Source organism: Patella vulgata, chromosome 9 (assembly GCF_932274485.2).
Source record: "Patella vulgata chromosome 9, xgPatVulg1.2, whole genome shotgun sequence".
In the NCBI taxonomy this organism is placed as follows: Eukaryota; Metazoa; Mollusca; class Gastropoda; family Patellidae; genus Patella; species Patella vulgata.
In genome coordinates this window covers 25446435-25474054 of record NC_065887.2, presented here as the reverse complement: position 1 = coordinate 25474054, position 27620 = coordinate 25446435, and the positions used below count along the sequence as shown (strand labels likewise).

Sequence of the window (27620 nt, the reverse complement as noted above, 5' to 3'; positions counted from 1 at the left end):
GGGCAAGTAGATGCCATAAGGGAAGCTAGACAGTTACGTGAAGCTGGTACCAGTATATTCACTGTTGGTGTTGGGTTCCGGGATACCAGTGAGATTGATCGCGTTAATAGTGTTCCCATTGATGATACTAAATTCGTCATGGACAACTATGGTGATCTCCCCTTTATCGCTGATGTAGTTTTCTCCCAGATCTGTTCACGTAAGTATTGTTAATCAATAGATCACGTTTATTGTCTGTGTATAACGCTAATGCGTATAGATAATTAATCGATTATATACTGATACTCTTTACGCTGTGTAATCTAACATAATTAGTTAACGATTATAGCAAATAATATGAATAGTCAACTACTGTCTGTCAAATATTATAAATTGTTAACTACTGCCAGGCAAATACGATTTAACAAACAAAATGTAAAAACCTTTAAATATGGCCCTGATACAAAAATTAATAGCTAACGAGTGCATTTTAAAACTTTTAAACTTTAAATAAGCATCATGTATTTTCATTTTTACAGGTATCTCAAACGTAGGAGCATCTAGATTACGAGGTAGGAGAATTAGCATCATAGCTATGTCATATCAAATCATCCAAATCTTAATTTTATGATGAATGAAATTATATGAATATTAGATGGCGAGTCGACTTGAGTTAATCATTTATCTATAACGTATCTACGCGCAAACATAAATGACCTTACATGGAAATTGGTCAAACTAAGAGTCTTTCCCCCAGTTTACCTAAAATAATTTTGATCTTTTTTTTTATTCTGAGGGACTGAGAATATCAAAAACACGTATTCTAATTCGACAATCTTGTGCAATGTGGTACCACAAAGAGAGACAGGTAGTGTGAGGAGAGACTTTTGAAGAAAAGGAAGATTTTTTTGTAACTACGATATCTTGTGAAACTCTTGTCGTAAAACATGTCTACTTTTCTCCTTTCAGCCTCCAGGGAATTAGATTTAGTCTTCTTGTTACATTACTCCAATAGAATATCTCAGACCAATTTGGAAAAAATGAAATCTTTTATGACATCAATAGTTAAAGATGCTGATATTGATTCCGGAGATGTCCGTGTCGGAGCTGCTTACTACAGACGTGACGCCAATGTTATATTTAACCTCAACCAATATGTGAATAAGGAAGATTTGCTTACCAGCATTGGAAAAATCCCCATGGCCTATGGATCTCGGCAAGCTAACCCTGCCTCTGGTCTTGATACTGTCAGAACTCAGATGTTAACGCCTGGTGCTGGTGATCGACCAGATGTGCCAAATGCAGTCGTTGTTATCACTGATTCCACAGCCAACGAAAATGTCGAAAGCACAATAGCGTCTGCCAAAGCTCTACGAGAATCTGGAACTACAGTATACAGCATTGGTGTTAATCTAGACCATCCCGAAGAAATAGATGTCATTTCCTCGGTTGACAGTGGCTATGACTTAACATCATTTGATGAACTCGAAGCTGCTCGTATGGATATTGTTTCCCAAATAGCCGGATGTAAGTACTATGCACAGTTTTTGTTAATGGACAAGTAATGAGCTTATATGTTATTGAGTAAGACGTTGGCTCGCTAACCTGTAGGTCCCGTGTTCGATCCCTGCGTTGGCTGAAAAAGTTCATCAGATTTTTCAGCGTGGTTTCCCCTTGCCATTGGTGCAGGTCAACCTATAGCCTTTCGGAGGGGACGAAAAACCGAAGTCCCGTATACACATTGACGTGCACGTAAACAAACCTTTAGCAATTGGAATTCTATGTAAGAACAGACCGTAATATCTCTGTATACACATTGACGTGCACGTAAAAGAACCTTTAAGCAATTGGATCTCTGTATGGCGTATGCCCGTCTTCATTAGCACAGTCGAAGTAGAACAGTAGGACGTTAAACCTCATTCATTTCATTTCATTTTAGTACGAGCATCTTCCATTGAAGCCACCATTGACGAACGAAAGCAAGGTAAGTCAAAAAGCACGTTTTTTTTATACAAATATTCATATTGGTGTTTGGGGTTTCTTAACATTTCTTTTCGTACCGATATCACGACCCTATGTTTATCACCCTCGAAACGATATTAATGATAGCTTTGGGCAATGAAAACCTAGGTGGTGAATTAAGACCTTACTCTTGTATATTCTTTATTCCTTTCACAAACAAAATTTAAACTTTCAAATTAACGTATGTATGAATGTGAGTGTTTTAATGTACAATCTTATGTGTTCTAACATTTCATTTTAATTAATCAACACTATTAATTTGTATTCGTTCTTCATTTATTTAGACAGAGGTTCCAGATTGTCAAGGGTTTGGGCATTTGAAGGGACTCAACTCCAAGTTTTACGTTGATGTTCTCACAAATATAAAATTAACATATATTTAATGATCAACAATTCTTCATTTCATTTTCGGTTCATTTATCGCCGGTCTGTAAAACACTACAGAACTTAGTTGAGTCCCTTTTCATATCATTTGATAATGTACATGAATTAATAGCAATCATTGCCTTTCAGACGATATAGATTTTGTCATAGTGTTCCATCTATCAAAGAAAATTAGAAATAGGGATGTCAGAAAATCGTTCTTGCCATTTCTATCCAATTTATTGAAGGAAGCTAATACTGACTCTGGAAGAGTTCGAGTATCTTTGATTGACTTCAATTCCAAACCAAATATTCACTTTTATTTAAACAATACGAAATCTAAAAAGATTTTACAAAAAACAATCCGTAAACTATCACCTAAATCGATTAAATCCAAACAGTACAGAGCGGACATAGCATTAGAAGTTATAGAAAAGGAGATTTTTGTTGGGGCCAATGGGGATAGGCCTCACGTTCCAAATGCCATTTTGTTTATTACGGATACTGTAACAGAAAAGAAACAAGATGAATTGTTTGAGGCTGCGGAAAAGTTAAAACGTTCAGGAGTGACAATATTTACCATCGGTATTGGAGATGCTGCTACAGTTGAACTAGAAAGAGTTGCTTCTCCAGGGTATACAGCTCACGTTCGAAATTATAAAGATTTCAGTCTCATAGGAATTGTCGATATTGTTATTGCAAATTTTCCAGCTTGTAAGTTAACTACATATGTTCCATTTAAATGAAATAACTAATTTAATTGTTGACCTTAGAAGTGTATAAATATCGAATGGGTGCACGAAACGAAATAATACGTCCATTCTCAAAATCGAGATATATTCTAATAACAGCTTAGTAAAGAACATAAGTTTCACCGTTCTTTACTTTTTGACAAAATAGAGGACATCTATAGTGAGTTGCTTCTTTTATAGGGGTTTTGAACATATTTTCTTTTTGAATTCCTTCTTGCACGATGAATCTACTTACATACTAGTATAATTAACTTCACTACAAAATATTCATTCTCCAGTGCAAAGAACCGAAATATTTGATTCATTTCCGGCGATGATGATGGCTCCTGGATCCTTGATGACCAATTCTCGATCAATGATGGGAGCTCTACCCCATCCAGCAGTTTCAGGTTTATATACTAGAAGATTGATTAACTTTTCTTTTACAATTAGGGCACCCACCTGCATGTGTATTTAAAAGACAATTGTTGTTTGGGGTGTATCTTCTTGTTTTATTTTTACTTTTTAAAGCAATCTTGTATCCTCATTAGAGAATAGTGTTATCCTATGATACTCTATAATTATGTTCTTCTGCGTTGATCTTGATGCATAACCTAAATTGGGTAGCCAGCAAGACTTGTGTAATTATGATGTTTACAAGCACCACATGTGAAGGAGATACACACTGCACTCACTTTAGTATTTCTTAAGATTCATCAAAGAAAATACCCGTACTTGTTTTCCTGTTTTGTGACGTGAAAGTTGGTATATTATAAGAAGCATGTATACAATATATATATACGCACTTTGTATTACTGCAAACGAACGAATTATATTTGCTGTTACGCTGCCTTAAGAAATGAAATGTTTTGTGTGAGCTATACATCTTTTCATTTTATTGAAGCTTTAACACAACTTAGTCCAAACGCACGCACGATACTTTATCGTGAGTTTTAGTTTTGTATGCACAGCGATTCGCACAATGACATGGTTCTGACACATAGCATTACGAGAATTTGACTGAATGCAACCCTATCTATCAAACAATTCATGTAGCGTTGAATCCTGTTCATAATGTTTTAGATATTTTAATGCCATGCTATATTGATGAATTAGAATGATGTTATAGGAATATCATATTCCAGTTTGTTTAGTTATTTTCTGGACAACCACGTCTTCTTGTGACCAAATTACAACAATATAACATGCACACAAAGTCTACAGCTTGCTTGTTTATATTACAGTTAAGGAAATGGTGGATGTTGCAGTTGTGTTTCAAATCTCACAGCGTATCAAGACTAAGGAGTTTAGACAAAATTTGGTATTATTTATGAAGGAGTTATTTCAAGAATCAGACGTTGATTCGGGTAACGTGCGAATAGCTTTGCTTAATTATGGACGAGATGCTCAAGTATTATTTAATTTAAATTCATTTAGAAAAATACACAAAATGAGACAGACATTATCCAAACTAAATCCGAAAGATTTTCGAAATAACAAGGCAAATCCCAGTAGAGCTCTTCAACTTCTGAAAACCGAAGTCTTTAATCCTGAAGCTGGGGATAGAACTGATGTCCCCAATGTTGTTATTTTACTAACGGACACCATGACAACTGTTGACCATTACATGTTCCTGCAAGATGCTGAAGAACTTAAAAAAGCTGGAATAAAGATATTCACTATTGGCACTGGAAATGCAGACGGTACTGAACTAAGAACAGCTTCGTCTCCAGGATTGGCAGCAATGATAACTGGATATAAAGAATTTTCATCGCCTGCATTGATACGAATCGTCAGGGGAGCTATTTCGACATGTAAGTTGTTTTTCTTAAGATGCACACACTCCATTAGTAACGACGAAAGCATACGATTTATCGAAATCTGAATCTTTATTTTCGAAATATTTTATTTTATACAGCCATTGAAAAACCATCAAATGACGAAACACATACTACCAGGTATCTGACTAAAATACCAACAGATGACCCGAAAATATCAGGTGAAGGAGTCAAAATCAGCACTTTTCATGAATGCAATTGCACAAGTTATATCTTTACATTTGGTATAAATGTTTTGTCAGTATTAGACTTCTGATAGTTTCTGTTTTTAAAGGCTGTTTCATAGAAAATGTCATATGACTTAAATTCTTAAAACCTATTGTCACAGTGAAACTATTGGCATACATGAAATATTTGCACGAGCTGTGCATTTTGCTAGGGATTATATGTTACTGAGCTTCCATTGTATGTTGTTGATTAAACATTAGGACCCATTACCTACTGTAAATGGTATATTTATCACAAGTTTAGAACATCATTGAAATTTTACATCTTTAACTATCGACTTCTTCTGGTGAACTATGTTTGCTTTCCTACCTTTATCTTTCAAACCAAACACCTATCGTCTTTTTTTTCTTTCCCAGCAAAAATCTTTCTCCCGTTCTTTCAAACAGTTTCTACTATGCATAGTGACTCAAGGAGTAGTGTTTGCATTAAATCAAGTAGTTTTACGTCTATTTAATCAGTTATGTGAATTCATATTTTAAAGAAAAAATATGTTTGAAATAAATATGTATAGATTCCAAATCACAGTAATCAAACATTAAATATAGATATTTGATAGTTAAGTGAAGGTATCGAATAATATTGTGTTGTGCAACGGTTTGCAGATGACATGTTAGACGAGGAAGCCAATGAAGTAGATGACTCTTATCCGGCTCTTAGTGAGTACATGGAATTAATACCCATTCTAACATAGGTACTGTATGCATTTGAAGGGGCCTTTGGGAAAATAATTTAAGGAATAAAACTTATGAACTAAACATATAGAAACTTTCAGTATCCATGTTGGATCGGTGACGCTTCCAAAAATCATCTAAAGTGGTGCTTGTATAATCGTGTCTAAAGCTCTCTGTTGTATTTCTTGTTTCGCCCTTTACAAGTAAACAATATGCCACGATTCTTACGAAATCTTGTTAAGCAACTATTCCCATCGTTTTCAAACATCTACCACCAAACGACTTATTTTAGGGTAATTTCGTCGACTGGCCCGTGTGCACATAAACGTATTATAATACGTATTGATAGTATCAAAATGGTGTAGTTCAGAGGTAAGCGGACTGTTAAACCAGATTCAATTTACCATACGCTCATGTATAGTTTCAGATAAAGCTGCAGTTGACTTGGCAATAGTTTTCCATATTTCGCTGAAAGCTAAGAATAGAGAAATAAAGAAAATATTTTTACCATTTCTGGCAAAACTACTGGATAATGCGGCGATCAAATCAGAAAATGTGAAAGTTTCTCTAATGACATTCAATGTTAAACCTACTGTGCAGTTTTATCTCAATACGTACGATAAAAAGAAGAAAATTCAGAGGGCGATTCGGAAGCTATCACCAAAACTCTTAAAATCTAAAATGGCGAAAGCGGGCATTGCTTTCAATGCTGTTCGCCAGGAGGTATTTGTTAAAACTCGTGGTGACAGACCCGAAGTGCAGAATACAATCCTATTCATCTCGGATGCCAAAACAAACAAAGATCAACAACAATTATTAAAAACTACGGAATTTCTTAAGAGATCTGGAGTAAAGATCCTTACTATTGGTGTCGGGGAGGTGGATTCATTGGACATGGAGAAAATGGCGTCGAGTGGATTAACAACACAAGTTAAAAACTATAAAGATTTTGGTTCCAAGGATATTGTCGACTTTGTCTTAGATAAACTTCCTATTCGTAAGTGTATTACATAATTATTGTATTGCAAAATAATTAAATATTACACATCTCCATTGATGTTTTGGTAGGGCTATACTTTAAAAACAATGTCAATTGCCAGATTTGCTCCCTTTGATGATTCAACTTTACTATATATTTTTTCTATTAGTAAAGGGTATTGAGGAAGAACCAACACATGCTTCAACAGCGAAACCGTCCATACAAGGTGAATAATTGTTTCACAAGCACAATATAACACTCTGGAATTTCACCATCGTACCATATGAATAGCATTTAAATAACATCACAACAGAGCATTTATTCTCAGGATAGTTTCTCAGAAATAAATTATCTGATGTCGGTACGCTTATGTATACCGCCGAAAATATTCGAATCAGAACTTCTTCCAATTTCTTTAAAATAATACTATTCTCTCGTGTCATATTTTAAAAACGAGTATATTGTAGAGTGGAGATATAACGTGTCTTTAAAAATGTTGACACGATATTGTCTAGGTGTTTAGATATGATGTTTCTTTTAAATTAATTAGAGAACCTTGAAAAGTACAATTTATCTGGCATAGAAAAACATTTGTTATGTTTGAGATTAATCAACAACCTGCTTTCATAATTACTAGTACCTTAATTTATGGTTTTACTTTTGTCTTTATTTTACTTTCGAAAACATTAGAATCTGAGAAACCCGAGATATACCAAGAATCTACAAAAAAGCCGCTTAATCACCATTCTGATCATTCCAAAGATTCAGGTGGGAGATATGCTGCTTTCATTCTTATGCACAAAACATACCAGTTGCCATATTCTTCACATTCACTGTTTATGAAATCAATTGCACCATATTGCTCTTTGTTATCACCGGTCTTCATTTTCTATACCGAAGTGTACAAGAACACCCCACTTTAATCTAATTACAGCAGTTGGTAATACCAACAAATCTTCATCTTAGCACGGATGAAAATTAACGCACAACTGCTTTTTACTGTACTTTGCATAGATGGCGTATGTTATTTGATTTCCGAGGACAATTTCGTCTATATTTGGATCTCTTCGAGTTATTGTAGCTACACCTCTAGTTTCATCAAAGTATGTAACAAAGCATCAAGATAATTATTATCTCACCTTACATTGCCCTCTCGATTGTTCTTTTCTTGTTTCACAAAAATGCTTCATAGATGACTTATCAACACTTGCTTTCCTACAAACAAGATGACTTTAGATCACAGGAGCATGCATATGGTGTTCTTATTTATTGATTAGAACATCTTTATTTATCGGAAGCTTGATATCAACAAATTGTGTCATTTCACTGTGGTTTACTCTACAATTACATCCACTGCATCTACAGATCTTTCTGCAATATTATTGGCCAATACGTTTTGTATTAATTCATAACACTTTTCATTTAAAGTGTTTTTAAAACTTATTTAGCATAATAATATAGTACAATTATTTATAAAACATTGATCCGGTCTCTTCAAAAATAACATTTAATAAAATACTTTTATCTGTGTATTGATATTTATAACTTACAGAATCTATTCAAAGTGATGTTAAAGTTGGTAGGCCAGCTAAGATGGGTAAGTATTATACAACAAAATGTTAAATATCAATGCTCATTTTACTTCTGTATCCGATCAATTTCTTATGGAATTTTGTGGTATTTCGAAGACATAAAGTTTGCATGAAGCTTCACCACAACTATCAACCAACATGCACCATCTTTAAACAATGTCTTCTACTTACAGTCGGAGACAAACTAGATATGGCTATATTCCTACAGTTATCTACAAAGATAAGCAAGACAGATCTGGAGAACTACCTTCTCCCTTTTGTTGGACGATTACTCGGGAATATAGATAACAATAACACAAAGGTCGCACTGGTTATTTCTGGAGTTGCAGGGAAGGTTGAATTATTCCTTAGTAATCCAAATGATAATAATCAACTGCAAACAATAATAGAAGGTCTGACACTACCAAAGGTAACATCAAAAAAATCTAACATTGGGAAATCATTTGCGCTGTTGAGGAACAGTGTGTTTAAAAAAGCCCGTGGTGATCGACCTGATGCTGCAAATGCTGTCATACTGATAACGAATGAAAAAGCCCGTAAAGGCAAGAAAAAATATTACCGAGAAGCATCACGTTTGCTAAAGTCTGGGACAAAGATATATAGTATTGGAATAGCTGAAGCCGATGAAGGCGAACTGACCAAAGTATCCTCTCCAGGGCAGATAACTCTAATCAACAAATATGCAGATTTTACAACTCCGAACCTTATCAATACATTAAGGAGTAAATTTCCGGCATGTAAGTTCATCAATTTCAATGGATCATTCATTCATGTATGTATGCACACAATTCCTGTAATACTTCATTATAAAAAATACACCTGTAAATTAATATGAACACTGGTCCAGTAATAATGTAAATATTTATCCAGATGCTAGGTTTTAGAGTTTAAGCATCACACAGTTTGTTTTAAAATGTATTCTTCTTTCTTAGTAAATATGAAACCACCAACAAATATAGCTACCACAACTGAACCGACTCAACTAGTAAAAAATGAATCGCAGGCAAAACCAAAGTCAAAACCAAAAGAAATTGATCACATATCAAAGTCAAGTGCAGCACAGTCTACGCCAAAACCAAAGGAAATCCAGAAATCCAACGCCAACGAACGCCAGGCTAAAGCAAAACCAAAGGAAATTGACAATATACAAAAAGGAAGTGCAGCACAATCCACACAAAGACTAAAAGCAACCCAGAATGAATCCAAACGTTTGATAAAATCAGCCCAAGGGCCACCTAAAGAGCTCCCGCCTGAATATAACTACGCCCAGGCTTTAAGTTCAGGTGCAATGTTTATTTAATTATTCTACTAGCATATAGCTAAATTATTAACCGCACACCGAAGGTATTTTCGGACCATTTTGAAGTATATCAACACAGCTATCGTTTACCTTTATTAATCATCGTTTTATTTTATTTCCAGAAACCATGTCAAAAGTACAATGCGTACATTTCAAGTCTGTAGAGCAATTGTAAATGCGACTATTCTCGATATGTTATTAATAGAGACTGAGTATATTGCTTTTAATTTATAGGAGATAGCCACCATGTATTTACTATTGATTTTAATAACAACACGGGCCATAACCAAAACAGCATGTTTATTTTTGTATAGGCTAATAACTTGACCGCAAGATCAACAACAAAATTTCTTTTTCGATATGTCACTTTAATTAACAAGTACCATGGACAAGGAACCAAATGTGATACCATGGGGTTTAACATCCACTCTAGGTTTTTTCGGGACTAACACATAGTAGCAATCTATTTCACAAATTCGCTTGTACGTAGGGGGAGGAAATCAGATGACTCGGAGAAAGACCATCCTTGTCACGTAGAACTACAAGTGTAGCAAAGCAACTGCGAAACTCAATAATAGACCATATGATCTAAAGAGCACGCGTTAGTTCATTCGACCACCCGATAACCGACCCCCCCCCCTCCTCCGCCAATCTATGCACTAATATCAAAAGAACAAGTATGCCAAGTTAAATTGGCGGAGCCTTGGGTTTTCTTCAAAGAATGTCGCCCCGTAGAACAACAATCGATGCACACAGTTGTGTCGATCATATGCTATTTACATTGGCGAAACTTTATGGTTTTTCGAAAACTGTCGCCCCAAGAACAACAGGATGAATTGGGCTTGGGGCACAATTCCATGTCCAAAATTACTTGATTTTCAAATTCGTGCATTCGAACAAATTGCATTATTATATACACAATGGGAGAGAATATTTGTTGATATTGGCGTATTGTTATATTGGAGCAACTTATATAAAGCGTAAAATTATTTGTAGGTGAATCAGTATAAATGCAGTGCTATCTTTCAGCGCAGTTACTAGCAGTTACTAATTTATCTATTCATAGCAATTGTTTCATATGTTAAACATACCACTGTGGATTTCATTTGATTACAAATTTAAATCCGATTGGCATATTACAGGTGTATCTAACTCGAGAGTTTCTGGTAACTCTCTATCAAGTGAGTACTTCTGTGATTTATTTATTTATTTTTTTTTTTACAAATTTCACAAAAGCCACGATTAGTTTTCTAAATCGTTTAGATACCTTAGAATTTAAATATGTTTAATGTTAAACGTCCACATACAAGTTTACATATGAAATATCTTGCTCTCAATATAACTGTCTTTCTTCTTCGATGTTGCAGCAAGCGATAAAGCAGACATTGCCATTGTCTTCCAACTTTCAAAGCGAATAAGGAATGCTGTTCTCCGCAAAAAGTTTATTCCATTTATAAAAGACCTGCTGAAAAATGCACACATCGACTCTGGTAAAACAAGAGTTGCCCTTGTAAATTATGGTGCTCAAGCTAAGGCGGAGTTCTACCTTGATACTTATAATTCCATGGAACAAATTACCAATGCTGTATCTAAAATAAATCCAAAGAAAATTAAATCTAATAAAGCTAATGCTGGAAGAGCTTTGGAAATAATTGAAAATGATGTGTTCTCAGCAAGAAGGGGTGATAGACCCGATGCCCCAAATGGTGTTATTCTCATTACGGATACAAAAACAAATGTTGATCAACAAAAGTTTTTACAGATCGCCTCAAATCTAAAAAAATCGGGGGTGGAAATGTTTACCATAGGCGTGGGAAACGCAGACGAAACTGAATTAAGCCGTGTCAGTACACCAGGCTATTATGCTAATGTCGGCACGTATGCACAATTCCAAAATCAAAAGGTAGTGGAAGCTGTCCATGGAAGATTTATGTCACGTAAGTCCTGGAAACAGTTCATAAAAAGGTTACACAAAATAATAATTAATTATCAATATACCATGAATTTATTTTCATTTTTGTAAGAATATTATCAAATTAATTGATATGATATAACATATTAATGGAAAAAATATCATTGGTATTTAATTAAAATGCAGCATTGCTAAAACAAGTTTCTAATTGAAAGGCATACCATTTTTGTTAAGACGTATTTTGTTTCTTTTGGTAATATAGTGAATCCGCCTGCAGTAGCGATGATCCCGAAAGCGACGCAGCCACCGCCGCCGACGCAATCCCCGAAGCCTTCAGTTAATATGGCACCCGTTCAAGCAGGTGTGCGACACAAACGCATAATTTATGCTGGCGAATGCTTCTATTGCATAGCTTAACGCACATATATCAAAGCATGCTTTTTAATTATTAATTCTGTTAAATGCAAGAGTGTGTTCCTCTTCATCGACCCTTTGTATTGCATAATAGTGTTACGAAAGTGTATGTCTGTGTGTTTATAGTATTAGTCGTAGTTTCTACCTCTTTTTTTTAATTTAAGTAATCATACCTATTATTTAAAACATACATTTGTTTCTTAAATATGTGTACCCTTTCACATCATATATGAATCTGTTGCATCAATTATAGGCATCAAATATTGACATAATAGATGATCTCTCGTTGAAGTGGGGATAATACTTTATTGATTTTAAGTGTTGGAAGGAACACAGTATAAAAAAATATCTTGACCTCGCGCATTACTATAAGATGTCTAGTCACAATGGATAGCCATAAATTATCAGAATATAAAAGGTGTATCTTACACTGTGCGTCATATTATTCAATTGTTTAGGTGACCAGTCATGGGGAGGAGGAACGACCAGTTGGTCCAGTAGTGGCAGGCCTGGATCTAATCAGGGTTCTGGATGGTCTTCTAGAAATAGTGGTACACCAGGATCAAGCTGGTCATCACAGGGCCAAGGATCAGGAACTAGTGGGCGTGGAACTGGAGGCCCTGGTTCTGACGACCGTAGAACAAGCTGGTCTTCAGGAGCAGGTGGTTCTGGTGGAAGTGGATCTGGAACTGGTGGAAGTGGATCGGGAACTGGTGGAAGTGGATCTGGAACTGGAGGACGTAGAACAAGCTGGTCTTCAGGTGGTGCTGGTGGAAGTGGATCTGGAACTGATGGACGTGGATCAAGCTGGTCTTCGGGTGGTGCTGGTGGAAGTGGACCAGGAACTAGTGGACGTGGATCAAACTGGTCTTCCGGTGGTGCAGGTGGAACTGGAGGACCTGGAACTGGTGGACGTGGATCAGGTGGAGCAGGTGGTGCTGGTGGAAGTGGATCTGGAACTGGTGGAAGTGGATCTGGAACTGGAGGACGTAGAACAAGCTGGTCTTCAGGTGGTGCTGGTGGAAGTGGATCTGGAACTGATGGACGTGGATCAAGCTGGTCTTCGGGTGGTGCTGGTGGAAGTGGACCCGGAACTGGTGGACGTGGATCAAGCTGGTCTTCCGGTGGTGCAGGTGGAACTGGAGGCCCTGGTTCTGACGACCGTAGAACAAGCTGGTCTTCAGGTGCTGGTGGATCTGGAACTGGTGGACGTGGATCAAGCTGGTCTTCGACTGGTGGTGGTGCAGGTGGTGCTGGTGGAAGTGGATCTGGAACTGGTGGACGTGGATCTGGAACTGGTGGACGTGGATCAAGCCGTGGTGCTGGTGCTGGTGGAAGTGGAACAGGCAGTGGCACAGGTGGAACTGGTGGACGTGGACCTGGAACTAGTGGACGCGGAACAAGCAGTGGTACACCTGTATCACCGGGATCTGTTGCAAGAGGAACCCCAGGATCTACTGGACGCGGAACACCGGGATCGACTGGACGGGGAACTTCAGAAACAGGAACTCCTAGTCGTGGGACTCCTGGATCCGGTACACCAGGATTTTCTAGACCTGGTGGAAGCGGACCAGGTGGGGCTGGACTACCTGGTGGGTATAAATTATTAGCATAAGAAATATTTAACATTATACGGATAGTTTATTGTTCTAGTCTAGATAAAATGGTATGTTACAAATTTCGCTGTATTTTTTCAGAATTTGTTCTTTTTCAACATCATTTATTCATGAATCATTTGGATCAATTTCCTACTTGCACTTCTCTAGCATTTTGAATTATTTTTGTTATTCACAATTTTGCCTTCTGATTTCCTCTCTTTCTAAACTATACATTATCATTTTTATCTTGTGCACTCGATGCTTCCCTTTTGTGTTTCAGGGGGGTGGCCCATCTATTGTTATATTCTAACAATAGATAACTTAGCGATTCTAACGTTTTGAAGCATACTAGGTGGCCCCGTTCAAGTGTTGCGAGCAACAGAATAAGCAATGCATCACTCGAAAAAATAAATAAACAATTAATAGTCATTTAAAAATTAAAATGAATAAATCTGCTATCCGATTCGCTCAAAATATCGTTGGCACGGACGTAAATCCTTAATAGTAGTAACATTAGTGAAAACATATTGAATGGATTAAACCCATTCTTAGATTAGACGGGGGCGCGTAGACATTTTCTAAAAGTTGATTCGGGTAGCTTTTATCTTTATCTATATATTGCTAGAATATAGAATCAGCTGGGCCATCTCCTTTTTTGTTTAATTATGCGTGATGTTTAATAGACGAATAAGGTAGAGCATTCTTTAAAATCTATACATTTCTTTGTTCCTGTTTTACTGTAATGTTAAAATAGAATATAGGTTTACTTATACCCTTATTTTTTCACATAAATATTTATTTATGTAAGCACTAATACTGATTCTATCTAACTTTTGAATAATCTATTTTAACCATTTAATATATATTGTGACAGATATGTACCAATATTATTATTGTTAGGAATGTTCATGGATACTAATAGACACGCCATGTAAAAATAAATTAAGGTAAAATGATTACGTTCATTCTGTATTTATTTGTTACATTTAACAATGCATTGATCCCGCTTTACTTTTCAGCAACAGCAAGTCGCAAGGCCGATATCGCTATCGTGTTTCAGTTGTCTAAGAATGTAAAGAACCGTCCATTCAGAGCTACATTTCTAAAGTTCTTGGATAACATGTTAGACGAAGCTGATATTGATAATGGAGATGTAAGAGTCGCTCTTGTTAATTATGGCACTAAAGGTACCCTCGTGTTTCCTTTAACCAAGTACAGTGATAAAAATAAATTATCTAAAGCCCTCAGCAAGACTAACCCTAAACTGAAAAATAGAAAGGCCAATGGAGGCAGCGGTCTGAATTTAGTAAGAACCCAAGTATTTACACCAGGTAGTGGAGACCGGCCTGATGCTCCAAATAAGATCATTTTAGTTACGGACACAAAGACAGATATCCAACCTACGGCTTTTATACAGGAAGCAACAGCTCTGAAGAATGCCGGTACACAGATCTTTACTATTGGCACAGGAAAGGCCGACCCTACTGAATTGCAAGCTGTAGCGTCTCCTGGAAATTATGTTCGAGCACCTAAACTTGACGATCTCAGAAAACCAGATGTATTAAACACTCTTAAGTCCAAACTTCCACAATGTAAGTATAATTTCAATTAAAACCCCCTTAAATATATTACTTTAATAAATAATAAAATCTTTTTTTTTTGAAAATCGTCATGCCATAAGTAGAGATTTGTGTTTTATGGTCGCCATTAATTTTATTGAATGTAACAGTTATCATGATAATCGTTTTTTAACAGTAAGCAAATATACTCCGCCTGCTGTGACAGAAGCACCACGTCCAAGCCTACCTTCAGGTTAAATTTTCAGAGCTTTTTATTGCATGCGTTTTAGATATAATAACAAAACAAGAATAGGAAATAACAAGATGTCGTCCCCTCGGCTACTGTAAAGCACTGAATAAACGTGACACAAGGTTAAGATATATACATTCTTCTGCTATTGTTTATACCATGACTGACCTAATTTGAGGATCATGATTACACTTTCCGGACATTTAATTGTAGAAGCAATTGAAAGAGATATCAATAATAATAATAATAATAAAAGATATTAATAATAATCATCAGCATAACATTATGATGCACATGCATCACAGTGGATCGATTTTAATTGAAATGCACATCTTGAAGCATTGAAAACTTGAAAAAATATCCCATCAGTATGATTTTCGGTCAATTTTCAATATGCTATCCAAATTTTTATCAGCTAATCATTTACAGGCTTGGTCAGGATATTTTAATACGAAGGGGCGACATCACTTGAATATGATACATAATTCCAGCATCTCCATAATGACACTTTGAGAAGATAAATCGAATTTCAAACGTTATTATTTCTTAATTTACCCCTAGTACATAATTTAGTGCACTACAGTAAGATGAAAATTCCCAAAGGGAATGAAATGAAATGAAATGGAGTTTAACGTCCTACTGTTCTGCTCCTAACCTGGGCTAATGAAGACGGGCATACGCCATACAGTGTGCTATGAGGGAAATTTTGCCCGGACAGCGGCACTACGGCCTACTCTTATATCGAATTCCAACTGCCAAGGGATCTTTTACGTGCACGCCAATGTGTACACGGGACCTCGGTTTTTCGTCCCATCCGAACGACTAGACAGCTTTCCTTGTCAGCCCCTCCGTCCTGCATCACTGACAAGGGAGAACCACGCCGGAAAATCTGGATGAACTTTCTCGGCCAATGCAGGGATCGAACACCCGACCTCCAGGCTAGCGAGCTAGCGTCTTACCCACTTAGCCACATGATTCCCCCCCCCCCCCAAAGGGAATGCCTTTCCTTGAAAATGTAAAATGGAAGAAATAACAATCACATTTACTGACACATTTAATTTACACACCCAGTTAGGGGAATGGTTACTTTTTTTCATCCCCACATATTGATGTGGTCATATTTTATCGCATCTTCCGTCGCCCATAGGGCTTGCAAATACTCCTAAGGCTACTGTTGTCATTCGTACATTTAACATTTTATACAAACTTGTGTTTATATTTAAATAGGTAGTATTTTTGATAATCAGTTAAATACTCATGAGTATCGATAACTACAATTTCAATCGGATTTCTTTATAATTCGTACGATGCGTTGTTTAATTTTGTAAGCATAGAAAGCTAACATCAATAAAACTATATCTAAGATTTGTTAACATAGCTAGCCCCAACAACCTTTAAATTTCCAAATTCCAGGAAATTATTATTGATAACTAGTTTAAGCATGCGTACTAATGTCCAGTAGACACGCGAAGTAGTGATAAAGCTTGCACATAAAGCTGTGCGGGTACCTGATCCGTTGCCAACATACGCTTGTCATTATCAATGATTCCCGATCTTAACAAACACTAACATACACCAATACGATACCCGAACCAAGTTTTTGTTAAAGATTTAATCACTGGTAGATCAGCATGGCCTGTACCTCTAACATCCAACATCTGGACACCTTTTTGAGGGGGGTGGGGAATATAGACATGAACTAACCGTTGAACTAAATAAAAATCTAAACACAGTCACATTTTATAGGAGTTGGAAGATTTATATTTAGTTGTTCGGTTTTGCAGATATATTTAATTTCACCACTAATTTTATTATTATGATTCTTTAACTATATAAGACTAATAAATAAAGTACCGACTGAATTCAAACTATATTACAATTATTAACTACATCTTATTAGCCACCGCTCTGTTAAAGGAATATTCAGTACGATGTTGATTACATGCAATTATATATTTTAAACCTATTTCAGTGGACCGTGATGCTCAAAAATTTGCAGGTTTGTGTTCATTTGTATATGTCCACATTATGGTAGTATGTTGTCGTCACCTATGTCTGTCCATCTATTTGTCTGTCCATCGATCCGTCATCCAGAATTGTTTGTGGACGATCTAAAGGCCTATGTTATCGGGGGTTTGAAATGGATACACAGTGTTTGTATTTATGACACGGAATAGCACAATGATCAAAACTATCCATTACACTCAGGGTTATTGCATTTGATAACATAGAAAAAAAATCTTATGGACGATTTACAGACTACATTTATCACCGTTAGTCCGATAACTCTAACAGGTAAATTTATCAGCTGATTACCGCTACGTGATTTTTGTTAATGTTTGCGGTAGGAAGAATTGGTCAAATTTTAATTATTTCTTATAATACTTCTTGGGTTATTGCCCAGGATCAGTTCTATTGTCTTGGTAATGCCCTCGGTACCTTCAAAATGTGATAGCCATTATGGACTAATCTGACGACTTAGCCAATATGGGCATATGATTGGAAAACTATCGTTCATATTAATTCAGAAGTTCATATTATCTAACTGTTTTTGATATTCACTTAACATTTAAACTGTCAATTCTGTATTCTTTCAAAATTATCCCTTTTATGCAGATTTTTTAAGATTATTTTACTATTCTTACATTTATGTATAACGTATCATTTTTGTGTTTTATTGATTTATGTGTATTCTATTTTAACTTAAAGCAAGTCAAACTGCGGATATTGTATTCCATCTCCATTTAAAGCCAGAGGCATCTGACGATGACTACACCCGTATGATTGACTACGTCAAGGGCTTAATCAGTGGCGCAGATGTTGATTCTGGTAATGTTCGATTTGGTCTATCAATTGGTGCATCATACACTCCCTTCCAACTTAACACGTAAGTATTACAAATGAAAGAATGAAAACAAGAAGTTTGCCTATTTTTTCCAATGCCTTTTAAAATTTTAGAAAATTGGATGCACATTCAAATATTTTAATAGCATATTTATTCATTGAAAGAATATGCGTTTGAAAAAGATGATTTAAACAATAATTAACACAAAACATTGTATCATGCATTTGCAAAAGAAACAACTTAATGTATAATTTCGGGGAGCAAGCATAGTAATGTAATGTAATACGTCTTTGAACATCGGTCTTATGGCCAGTTCTCTGTTGAATGCACTCTGTCGTTCTATAATAAATTTACTTTTGACTATCACACTTATTTGCAATTACAGCTGGCATATACGAATAAAATGCTTTATAACGGGACGCAAGGATTCGACATCCAATTAGGGTGAGGATATTCCACTCCCGGTACTGCCAAAATCGAGTGCCTATCGACAAAAGTCTTTTAACAAAATATATAATAACGTTTAATTAAAACTTAAAAACTTAATAGAATATGATGTGGCGTGTATTACTGTGTGATATTTTGTTACAGCTACCCGGCATCTGCTGATATAGTTGAAGCTATTGGACGTTTATCAAAAAGAGTCACCCGAACACGCGGTTTTGACCTTCCAAGAACAATCTCAAATGTCCGCACTAAAATGTTTACCGCTGCCAATGGAGATCGACCAGATGTTCCAAACGCTTTGATTCTCATCACCGACGAAGCTTCCACCCAACCAGGTAGCAGAATAAGAGAGGAGGCTGCCCAGACTAAGAGAGATGGTATAAGTATTTATACTGTAGGTGTTGGTTTAGAAGACAAATCTCAACTCGAAGATGTTGCTTCGTCAACCAACACAATCTTTACAGTAACAGACCATAATGATTTGGGAAGAGCCGGTACAATGCTAGCACGTAATGTTAAGTCTTGTAAGTAGTACTATATCGGATTGGTTATCTTATTTGTTCTCTTATACATGATCGGTCAGTTTTAAATACCAGGCCACTTATCAGTCAAGCTAACCAGTGTAAAAAGATCACAAGTATCTTTACAATATAATAAAATGAGTTGATATAAATGACACTCCAAAATTTGTTAGCATAAAACTATATAGAAATACAGCCAGAATTCGGGAATTCTATGTCTATTAAACCTGAGTGAACATCAGTTGGGTGTCCATGTATTCTATTTTGACTTTTTACAGTACAAGGGGGTGGCAGAACGACAAAACCTGAAGAACGTAAGTAAACAATTTATATGTAGCATACGTTTTTTTAGACGCTGGAACAAATTTAATAACAAATATACAAATTAATTGATAACAAAGTAGTAACTGAATACAAGAATTCTTCTCTCTGCCAGGTACACGTCATTATTGTAAAGTCTTTGCAAAACTTTGTTTTAGCTTAGCAACGTTTACATATTATCTTTTGCTTAATATTTAATTATGGAAATGGTGGTACATTGGTCAAATACTTTCGCACTAAGAGGGTACATAATGTGTCACAGTATTTGTATTGAGTGATACTTTAGTATTATATGCGTCAGTCAACTAACATTGTTTATTGTCCATATTGAAATATTCATGTATCAATATATGTGTTTCAAGAGACATGTTTAGTCTATGTTATATGTTATTAATATGCCCATAGATTAAGATGAACTTTCAAAGCCATTTATTAAAGATGCATTATGTAAGCGCTAAATCTGTCTATTGTGAGTCTTTTATCTGGCTTCAAAAGTTAAATAATTCATTATTTAGATATTTATTCACATGACATAGTCAACTATGTAGGCCATCGGATGGCTCAGATGGTGAGTAGATCATACAATGCCCATAACTGCCCGAAATGATAATTTGTCACTCACAGAGACGGCCGATAGGACAATAGTACTTCGCAAATGAGAATATTAACTGCCAATCGTCGGACACAATTTAGGATAATTCTTGCCGAAACTTTAAATGTCCATAACTATACGCTCAGAATAAAGTAATCTGACTGAAATGTTCAATACAGTCATTTTCCATTGTCGATTTTTTAAGCTATTATAGCAAGAACGACCAGCGCTTTATTAGACCTTACATAATGCCTATTTAATAGATTTATTTTAATTGTGTCATTAATTCTAAATAAATCTGGTAGACTTCTTTCACTTCAAACCATAAGGCTTATAAGTCTTTCTGCTACTAACTGATATTGTAAATAACTATATGGATTACTGTGGTTTCCAGATATATCAAAATTACAAAGTTGCATTACAATCATTATTTCTTATGTTCTATATCCTTTTTGATGTACATAGGATACAATGTAATTTAACTAACATATACATGTAAATAATATTATCTTTTTTTAATCAAATTTTTTCCACTTATTTCTCAAAGGCGCATACGCTTTAGATTGATCGGCCGCAGTTCAATCGTTGAAGAAATGTAAAGGGTACTTACCCATCTTACTCTTTAAAAATTGAAATGTGTCACTTCAAATAATTATAAACTGTGTCAAAAATCTGATTAACAAAATAATTTGTTTACGTTCACTTCTATCCTGACAAAGAAAACAACGGTAAAATGCGAGAAAAATGTTTTAAATTCAGATTTGTTTAAATTAGTTCTTCAAATGTTTTTCGGTATCTCGAAATAATTGAAAATATTCTCTCCATGATTTAAGAAAACAACAACTAGTGTCACTTTTGTTGATATTTTAAGGTCTTTGAGTGAAAAATGAAAGTGTTGATATATTTAAACTTGATGCATTAATTTTTTAGAGATGGATAAAAAAATAAATATTAAAACTATTACGAACACATATTAGGCTAACCTTAACATAGATTCTATAGATTTCTTATATAGTTGAAGGATTACGTAAACATATCCACTTATTAAGCGATAGCATGCAATTATTATATTTTTAACACGATAAAAAAAACTTGGTTCGCTGCCTTATCTACACCACGGAGGCTCTGTTTCTAAAGAACATGCGTATTAGATATTTTTTGTGTTGATTCTTTTATAATAAATCTGTAAATCAGTAATGTTAGAATCGCATTTGCCACCAATTTGATGTCCACTTTAAAACAAACAATAGTTTGCTTTTTGTTTACTAATGGAAAACGTAACTGTGTATTAGTCCTAAATTCCATGTGTTTTCTAAAACTGTATTTTCTACTGAGACATTCGTTTGAAGAAATGAACTGTTCGTAGTGTTGTTAATGTGTCCGGGTCCTGATGGCCTTTGTGTTGTTTCAATGTCTTCACTACGATCACCATTTTCAATGGGACTACCTGTGTGGTGGTTTTTTCTTCTACAGAAGATGTAGCCTGAAATGTAAGCATTACTGCATGGTTTTTATGAACGATTTTTTTTTTATTCTGGAAAAATACGGAGTTGAAAAATTGATTTATACTCTTGACTGATTTATTTTGTTTGTTTTTTTTTATAATTTTTGAACGATGTTTCCTGTTTGTTTCGAAAAAATAATGCTTCCAACGAATTTTGAATTTTATATTTCCATAATTATTATAAAGTCCAAATTGAAATGTGGTCGTATATTGTCGTTGTCCGTTTTCCACACCAGCCGATTAGCTTGAAATTTATACATAGTTTTTATCTTCCTGTTGATTTCCAATAATTGCTTTACACATTCGTTTCTAAAGTTATTGCTCTTGATTACTTTGAACAATCTTGGCGGTTCTTAGATTTATTTATGCATAATATTTCTCTTAATAAGTTTATTGAGTTTTAACGATTTTCGAAAGCTTATTCGGCTAAAGTTATCTAATTGTATGTGATCTTGCCCTTAATCCCTTTCGGTGTTAGGTAATTGCTCCCGGTATCCACAAAATAATAAATGTGACAAACTTTATAGATAAACGGATCACTGATAACCCATATTTTCTATCAGTTTAAATTTACGGAATAGCTTCGTGTGGGAGTATTTGTTAATTTGGATAATTCATTCGTCTGTCAATTAACGTTGACAACTTCATGTATCATCCTGTAATAATATTCAATTATCTAATGAATTAAATAACCCTATCCTGTAAAAGTTTCTGAAGCTTATATTTGTCATCTAACATAACAACCCATACCGACTCCTTGTAAATATATTATATGTAATTACTAACATTTGTTTTTCTTGGTGCTTTCAATGTGATTTTGGAATTCAATTTGTGTTGTTCTATATTAGTGTAAGTGAAATAAATTTTGAAGCATCGTTAAATTCAAAATAGGCACAGCTATTATTAATTCATTTATTATACATTAAAGTTATTCTTAAATATAAAACTACATTTGCAGGACCCGGCATCACCCGTCCCCCAACACTCAGAGGTAAATATTAAGTGCATTAGAGAATCAAATTCTCTCTTGTATACACCCACATTGAAATTTGGTCCTATATTGTCGTCGGCCCCGTCCGTCGGTCTGGTGTTCACAATGGCTTGTGAACGCCCTTGAGGCTAACATTATTATCAGATTGCCTTAAAGGCCTATCGGGTATCAGCGATTTCCTATAATTATTGTCAAAGTTATGGTCCTTGATCACTTTGAAATATTTCGTGGGCGATCTAGAAGCTAAAGTTATCATTTGATTGGCGTAAGATGTATGCACAGTTTTTTTTATGGTCATTCGACGAAGAAACGTTTGTTCACTTTTTGAAATCTTGTGGACGCTATAGAGGCTACAATTATCACCCAATTTATTTTAAATTTATACACAGTTTTTATGACCACGAGAAGAATGAACCTACTGATTTCTGATAATTTGTCAGTGTTATTGTCCCTGATATTTTTTTAACAATCTTGTAGATGGTCAAGTCGATAAATTTATTTTTCGAGAGACTATATCCGTACACACCATTTTTATGTTCATTAAATGAATTAGTCTGGATTTATTAACCTTGATCACTTTTAAAAATCTTATGGACCCTCAAGCCGCTAAAGTTGATTACAGATTGATTTGAAATTAATATACAGTGTTTATGTTATGAAGCTTATTAATTTTCAACGATCTCTAGAGAACACGAATTATCAATGTTATCAGTACATGTTTTGTAAAATGAGTGTCAGTATCTTGAATAACTAGCAGCCAATCAAATTTTAATTATTCTTTTTATGTGTACTAATACCCTCATTACCAACAATACAGTTAATGTGTGATAACTCGGTCGATTTAGTAGGACGTTGCATTTCATTTCATTTCATTTCTCGGACGATTTAGCTGTTGTGGGAAGTATGTTACAATTGCTATCTATTCAATTTTTCGTTGTTTTGTAGTTGATTGTGTTAACTTGGAATGGACGATGGAGTACATTTAATAATAATACTTCTGCTTTGGATAATATATTATAAGATGAGGTATCAAGGATGTTGTATTCGAATAGGAGCAATCAGAGCTTTACTATACCATCTATTTATTCACAGGTTGCGACGATCTTAAGATGGATTTGGTTTTTGTTCTCGATGCATCAACCAGTGTAACAGAACCCAACTTTAAACTGATGTTAAACTTTTTAAAGGACTTCTTAACCGTTGCTAATATTGACGGTGGTAATGTTAGAGTGGGTGTACTTATTTATAGTACATCTGTACACGTACAGTTCCAGCTTAACCAATACAGTACCCAACGCGATGTTTTTGCTGCCATAGATAACATTCCATATCGATTTGGTAGTACTAACACAGCTGATGGCCTTAAAACAATGCATAGCGAAATGTACACACAAAGAAATGGCGACAGACCAGACGTGGACAACATTTGCATTGTTATTACTGATGGTGTATCAAATATCAATTCAAGAAAAACGCTAAGTGAAGCAGAAAATGCCAGAAAAAAGAATATACATATATACGTCATCGGTATCGGTTTGACAGATACACGAGAAATCGATGGAATTGCTACCAAACCTCTTGAAGACAACAGATTTATTGTCAACGACTTCGATGAATTGAGAGCTTTGAAAAGCAAAATCTTCGCTTCCTACTGTATCAGTATGTTTACTCTAGTTTCTTACCCTAATATGTTTTGTTAAATTTTATATTTTGACTACATAACAGAAACATGTAATGTCTGTGTATTTCTTAATTTAAAACTGTTTTGCGGCTTCTAGCTGTTCTAACTTTTTATTAAAATATCGTGATCAAAATAACATCTAGGCTCCCTTTCTCTTGTAGGTCCAGCAGCCACCCCAATTCCTATAACTCTGGCTCCAAGGAAATCTAGTAAGTGAAAGCGGTATTATTTCTAGCAATTTGGGACTTTACTCTACGCATTCCTTCTCTTCAACTTAACACTTTCCGGTTCATGTATAAATACACTTTTAAAAAAGTAAATTTAAGCCATATTTTATTAATTAAATGTGGAGAAGGGTATTGGTAAGACTATCATATATGAGTTCTAAAAATGCTCTAGCATTACCCATTGTCGGTTACACATCGAATTAACAATATAAAGTCGGAACATTGTTGGTGCTTATTCTTGATGTTTATACTGGGGTAATTTTAAGGTAAGTATCTACATGCATGTAAAATATCTATGTAAATAATACCTCTGAAGAGAAGCTCAAAGCGCTGATGCCGCTACCAAGGTAAGATGAGTGTAAGAACGGAATTAGCTTTGAACTTTTTTAAAATGTAAGTTTTATAGATCAGGGAATTGTTGAAATTATTGTTAGCAATATTATGTAAAAGATGCGAGCGGACAGAAAACAATCTATCTTCCGTGTTTATCTTGGAGAGATCAAAACGTAAAAAGTGTGATTGTGTTCAATTTAAAACATATGTTGAATTTTGCAAACGGATTTCATGATAGTTATGTGTATTTATGGCGTCAATGTTACTGATGAGTCCAAACCGGAAGCAGATAGAAAAAAAGACACATCAATCCTTATATGGAATTGCAATTGGTTTAAGAGATACACGTGAAATAGATGGAGTAAACCAATTTGTAACCCAAGACATTTAAGAGAAGGATCGTTTCATCTTTTTTTCAATTATTTCTTATGTGATGTTGTTGCTGACTGTAGATAACATAATGGCCTTAGGCCAATAACATATATTTAATACGTTAAATAATAAGTTCTTGATAGATATTTGTTTTATCTTGAGGATTTGGTTAGTTATAAAGTTGGCATTGCGAGGAAGTACTGGATTTTTCTTAATATATGCATTGTTACAGTATCTCACCTAAGTAGTCGAGCAGTGACTTATCTCTTTTTATTTAGGAATTCAAGAGTTTATAGCTGGGTTGGTTTCATACTCGTTTAAATATTCCCCAACCTCATATCAAAACTGTTCAAATATTACAACTTTAGGAAGGAGTATAAACACACAACTGCGACGCTGTATATCCCCATTCATATTTAATTTACATTTGGTGATTTTATCGTGTAGGTAGCATTTCTTAGAATGATGGAGAAAGGTAGCTTTTTTTTTACTCCACGCTATAAAGTTTTCTTTATACATTCTTGTGGTTAACTTAAATATCTCCGAATTTCAGAAATGATTATGTTTAGCTCGCGCTCCCAGACTATCGCCAGTATATAACTCGTGAAAAGGTTCTATAACACTTAGCTATAAACATATAACATAGTAAATCTATTTATACTGTAAATCACCATAAATTCATTATATACAGCTAATTTCATCACGAAGGATAGGACTTGGAAATGCTTAAACAATATAATTACTTCTTTAAGGTTGCAGTGATACTAGACTAGATTTGGTTTTCGTATTGGATGCTTCTACCAGTGTAACTGAACCAAATTTTAAACTGATGCTGGACTTCTTGAAAGACTTTTTACAAGTTGCTAATATTGATGGTGGTAATGTTAGGGTTGGTATAGTTATCTACAGTTCAGAGGTCCACATTCAATTCCAAATGAACCAGTATAGGACAAAACAACAAGTGTTTGATGCTATAGATAACATTCCATACAGATATGGAAGTACTAACACAGCTGATGGGCTCCGGGCAATGCACGAAGAAATGTTTACTAAGCAAAATGGTGATCGACCGAATGTTGATAACATCTGTATAATTCTGACTGATGGTGTTTCAAATATCAATTCCCGAAGAACTGTCCCAGAAGCTGTAAACGCTAGAAACAAGGGCATACATCTTTATGTTATTGGTATCGGTTTGACAGATACTCGAGAAGTTGATCAAATTGCTACCCCACCCATAGAAGAAAACAGATTTATTGTTCAGAAATTTGATGAATTGAGAGCTTTACGAGATAAAGTCTTTTCATCTCTATGCTTCTGCAAGTATTTTTTTTACCTTCATAGTTATGTTTGTAACGGGATATTTTCTGGGCTGTCGTTTAATGTTTACTCTTAAGCTCTTGTCATAACAATGGTTTTAGTTTTTAACTTCTTGTGAAATCAGAAATTTTCTTTATTAATTCTGCACTGTTCATACTTTTTCTCTGGTCTCTATTCTGTGATTACTTAGATTTCTAAATTCACACCTAGTATTAATTTCGTAATATTTCTAATGCTGTTGTTATATATATTAACATTTCAATCCTTTTTTTTTATTGTGGGTGTCAATGGTATATTATGTTGTGCTCTTTTAATGGACATTCATCTTCTTGTCTATATTTCCAGTATTGACATTTCCTAATACAAAACCTACTTGTATTACTGTTGGGATATCTATGAGGCTGTTGTTTTAATATTTGGTTCTTCATCTTTTTTTTTCCTTTTTTTTAAATTTTCTATTCATCTTTTAAGTAAGTCTAGAACAATTTACTTTCAGCTTGTTGGCATGACAAATGCAGTTTCGAAAAATACCTATCACAAAATTTAAGTTTATACTACTCGTAGTAATATTCTAATTGATGCTGTGTACTGCTCTTATTCATAATATAGTTATTTAATTCATAATGCAGTTTTCACAGTTTATGATCTTTGTAACTATTATTTTTACTCTATTTTCATAGCACCAGATCCTATTCCAATTACACCCTCCCCTCCTAGAAAAGTAGCAAGTAAGTACGAAACAATCGACTATCTATTTTACAGATAAAACAATAATTCCTTTGGTTTCTTTATTCGTAATAAGATATAAAACCCCTTGCAACAACCCATCAACCTACCTGGCGGGTAATTAAATGAAAAATTTAATTTAACTTCAGGCTGTAGCGATACTAAAATAGATTTGGTTTTCATTTTGGATGCTTCTACGAGTGTAACAGAACCAAATTTTAAGCTGATGTTGGATTTCTTAAAAGACTTCTTGCAAGTTGCCAATATTGATGGTGGTAATGTACGCGTTGGGGTGGTTATTTAC

General features: G+C 34.8%; 1 protein-coding gene across 1 annotated transcript; it reads left to right on the top strand.

The window, feature by feature from the left end:
* The first annotated feature begins 1238 nt into the window (after positions 1–1238).
* LOC126807647 (uncharacterized) lies at positions 1239–14899 on the top strand. The gene is made up of 5 exons (XM_056103281.1): positions 1239–1370; positions 1919–1963; positions 12488–12691; positions 12962–13621; positions 14647–14899. Exons 1-5 carry the CDS (start codon positions 1239–1241, stop codon positions 14701–14703), a joined length of 1098 nt encoding a protein of 365 aa, XP_055959256.1. The 3' UTR covers positions 14704–14899.
* Positions 14900–27620: the final 12721 nt, after the last annotated feature.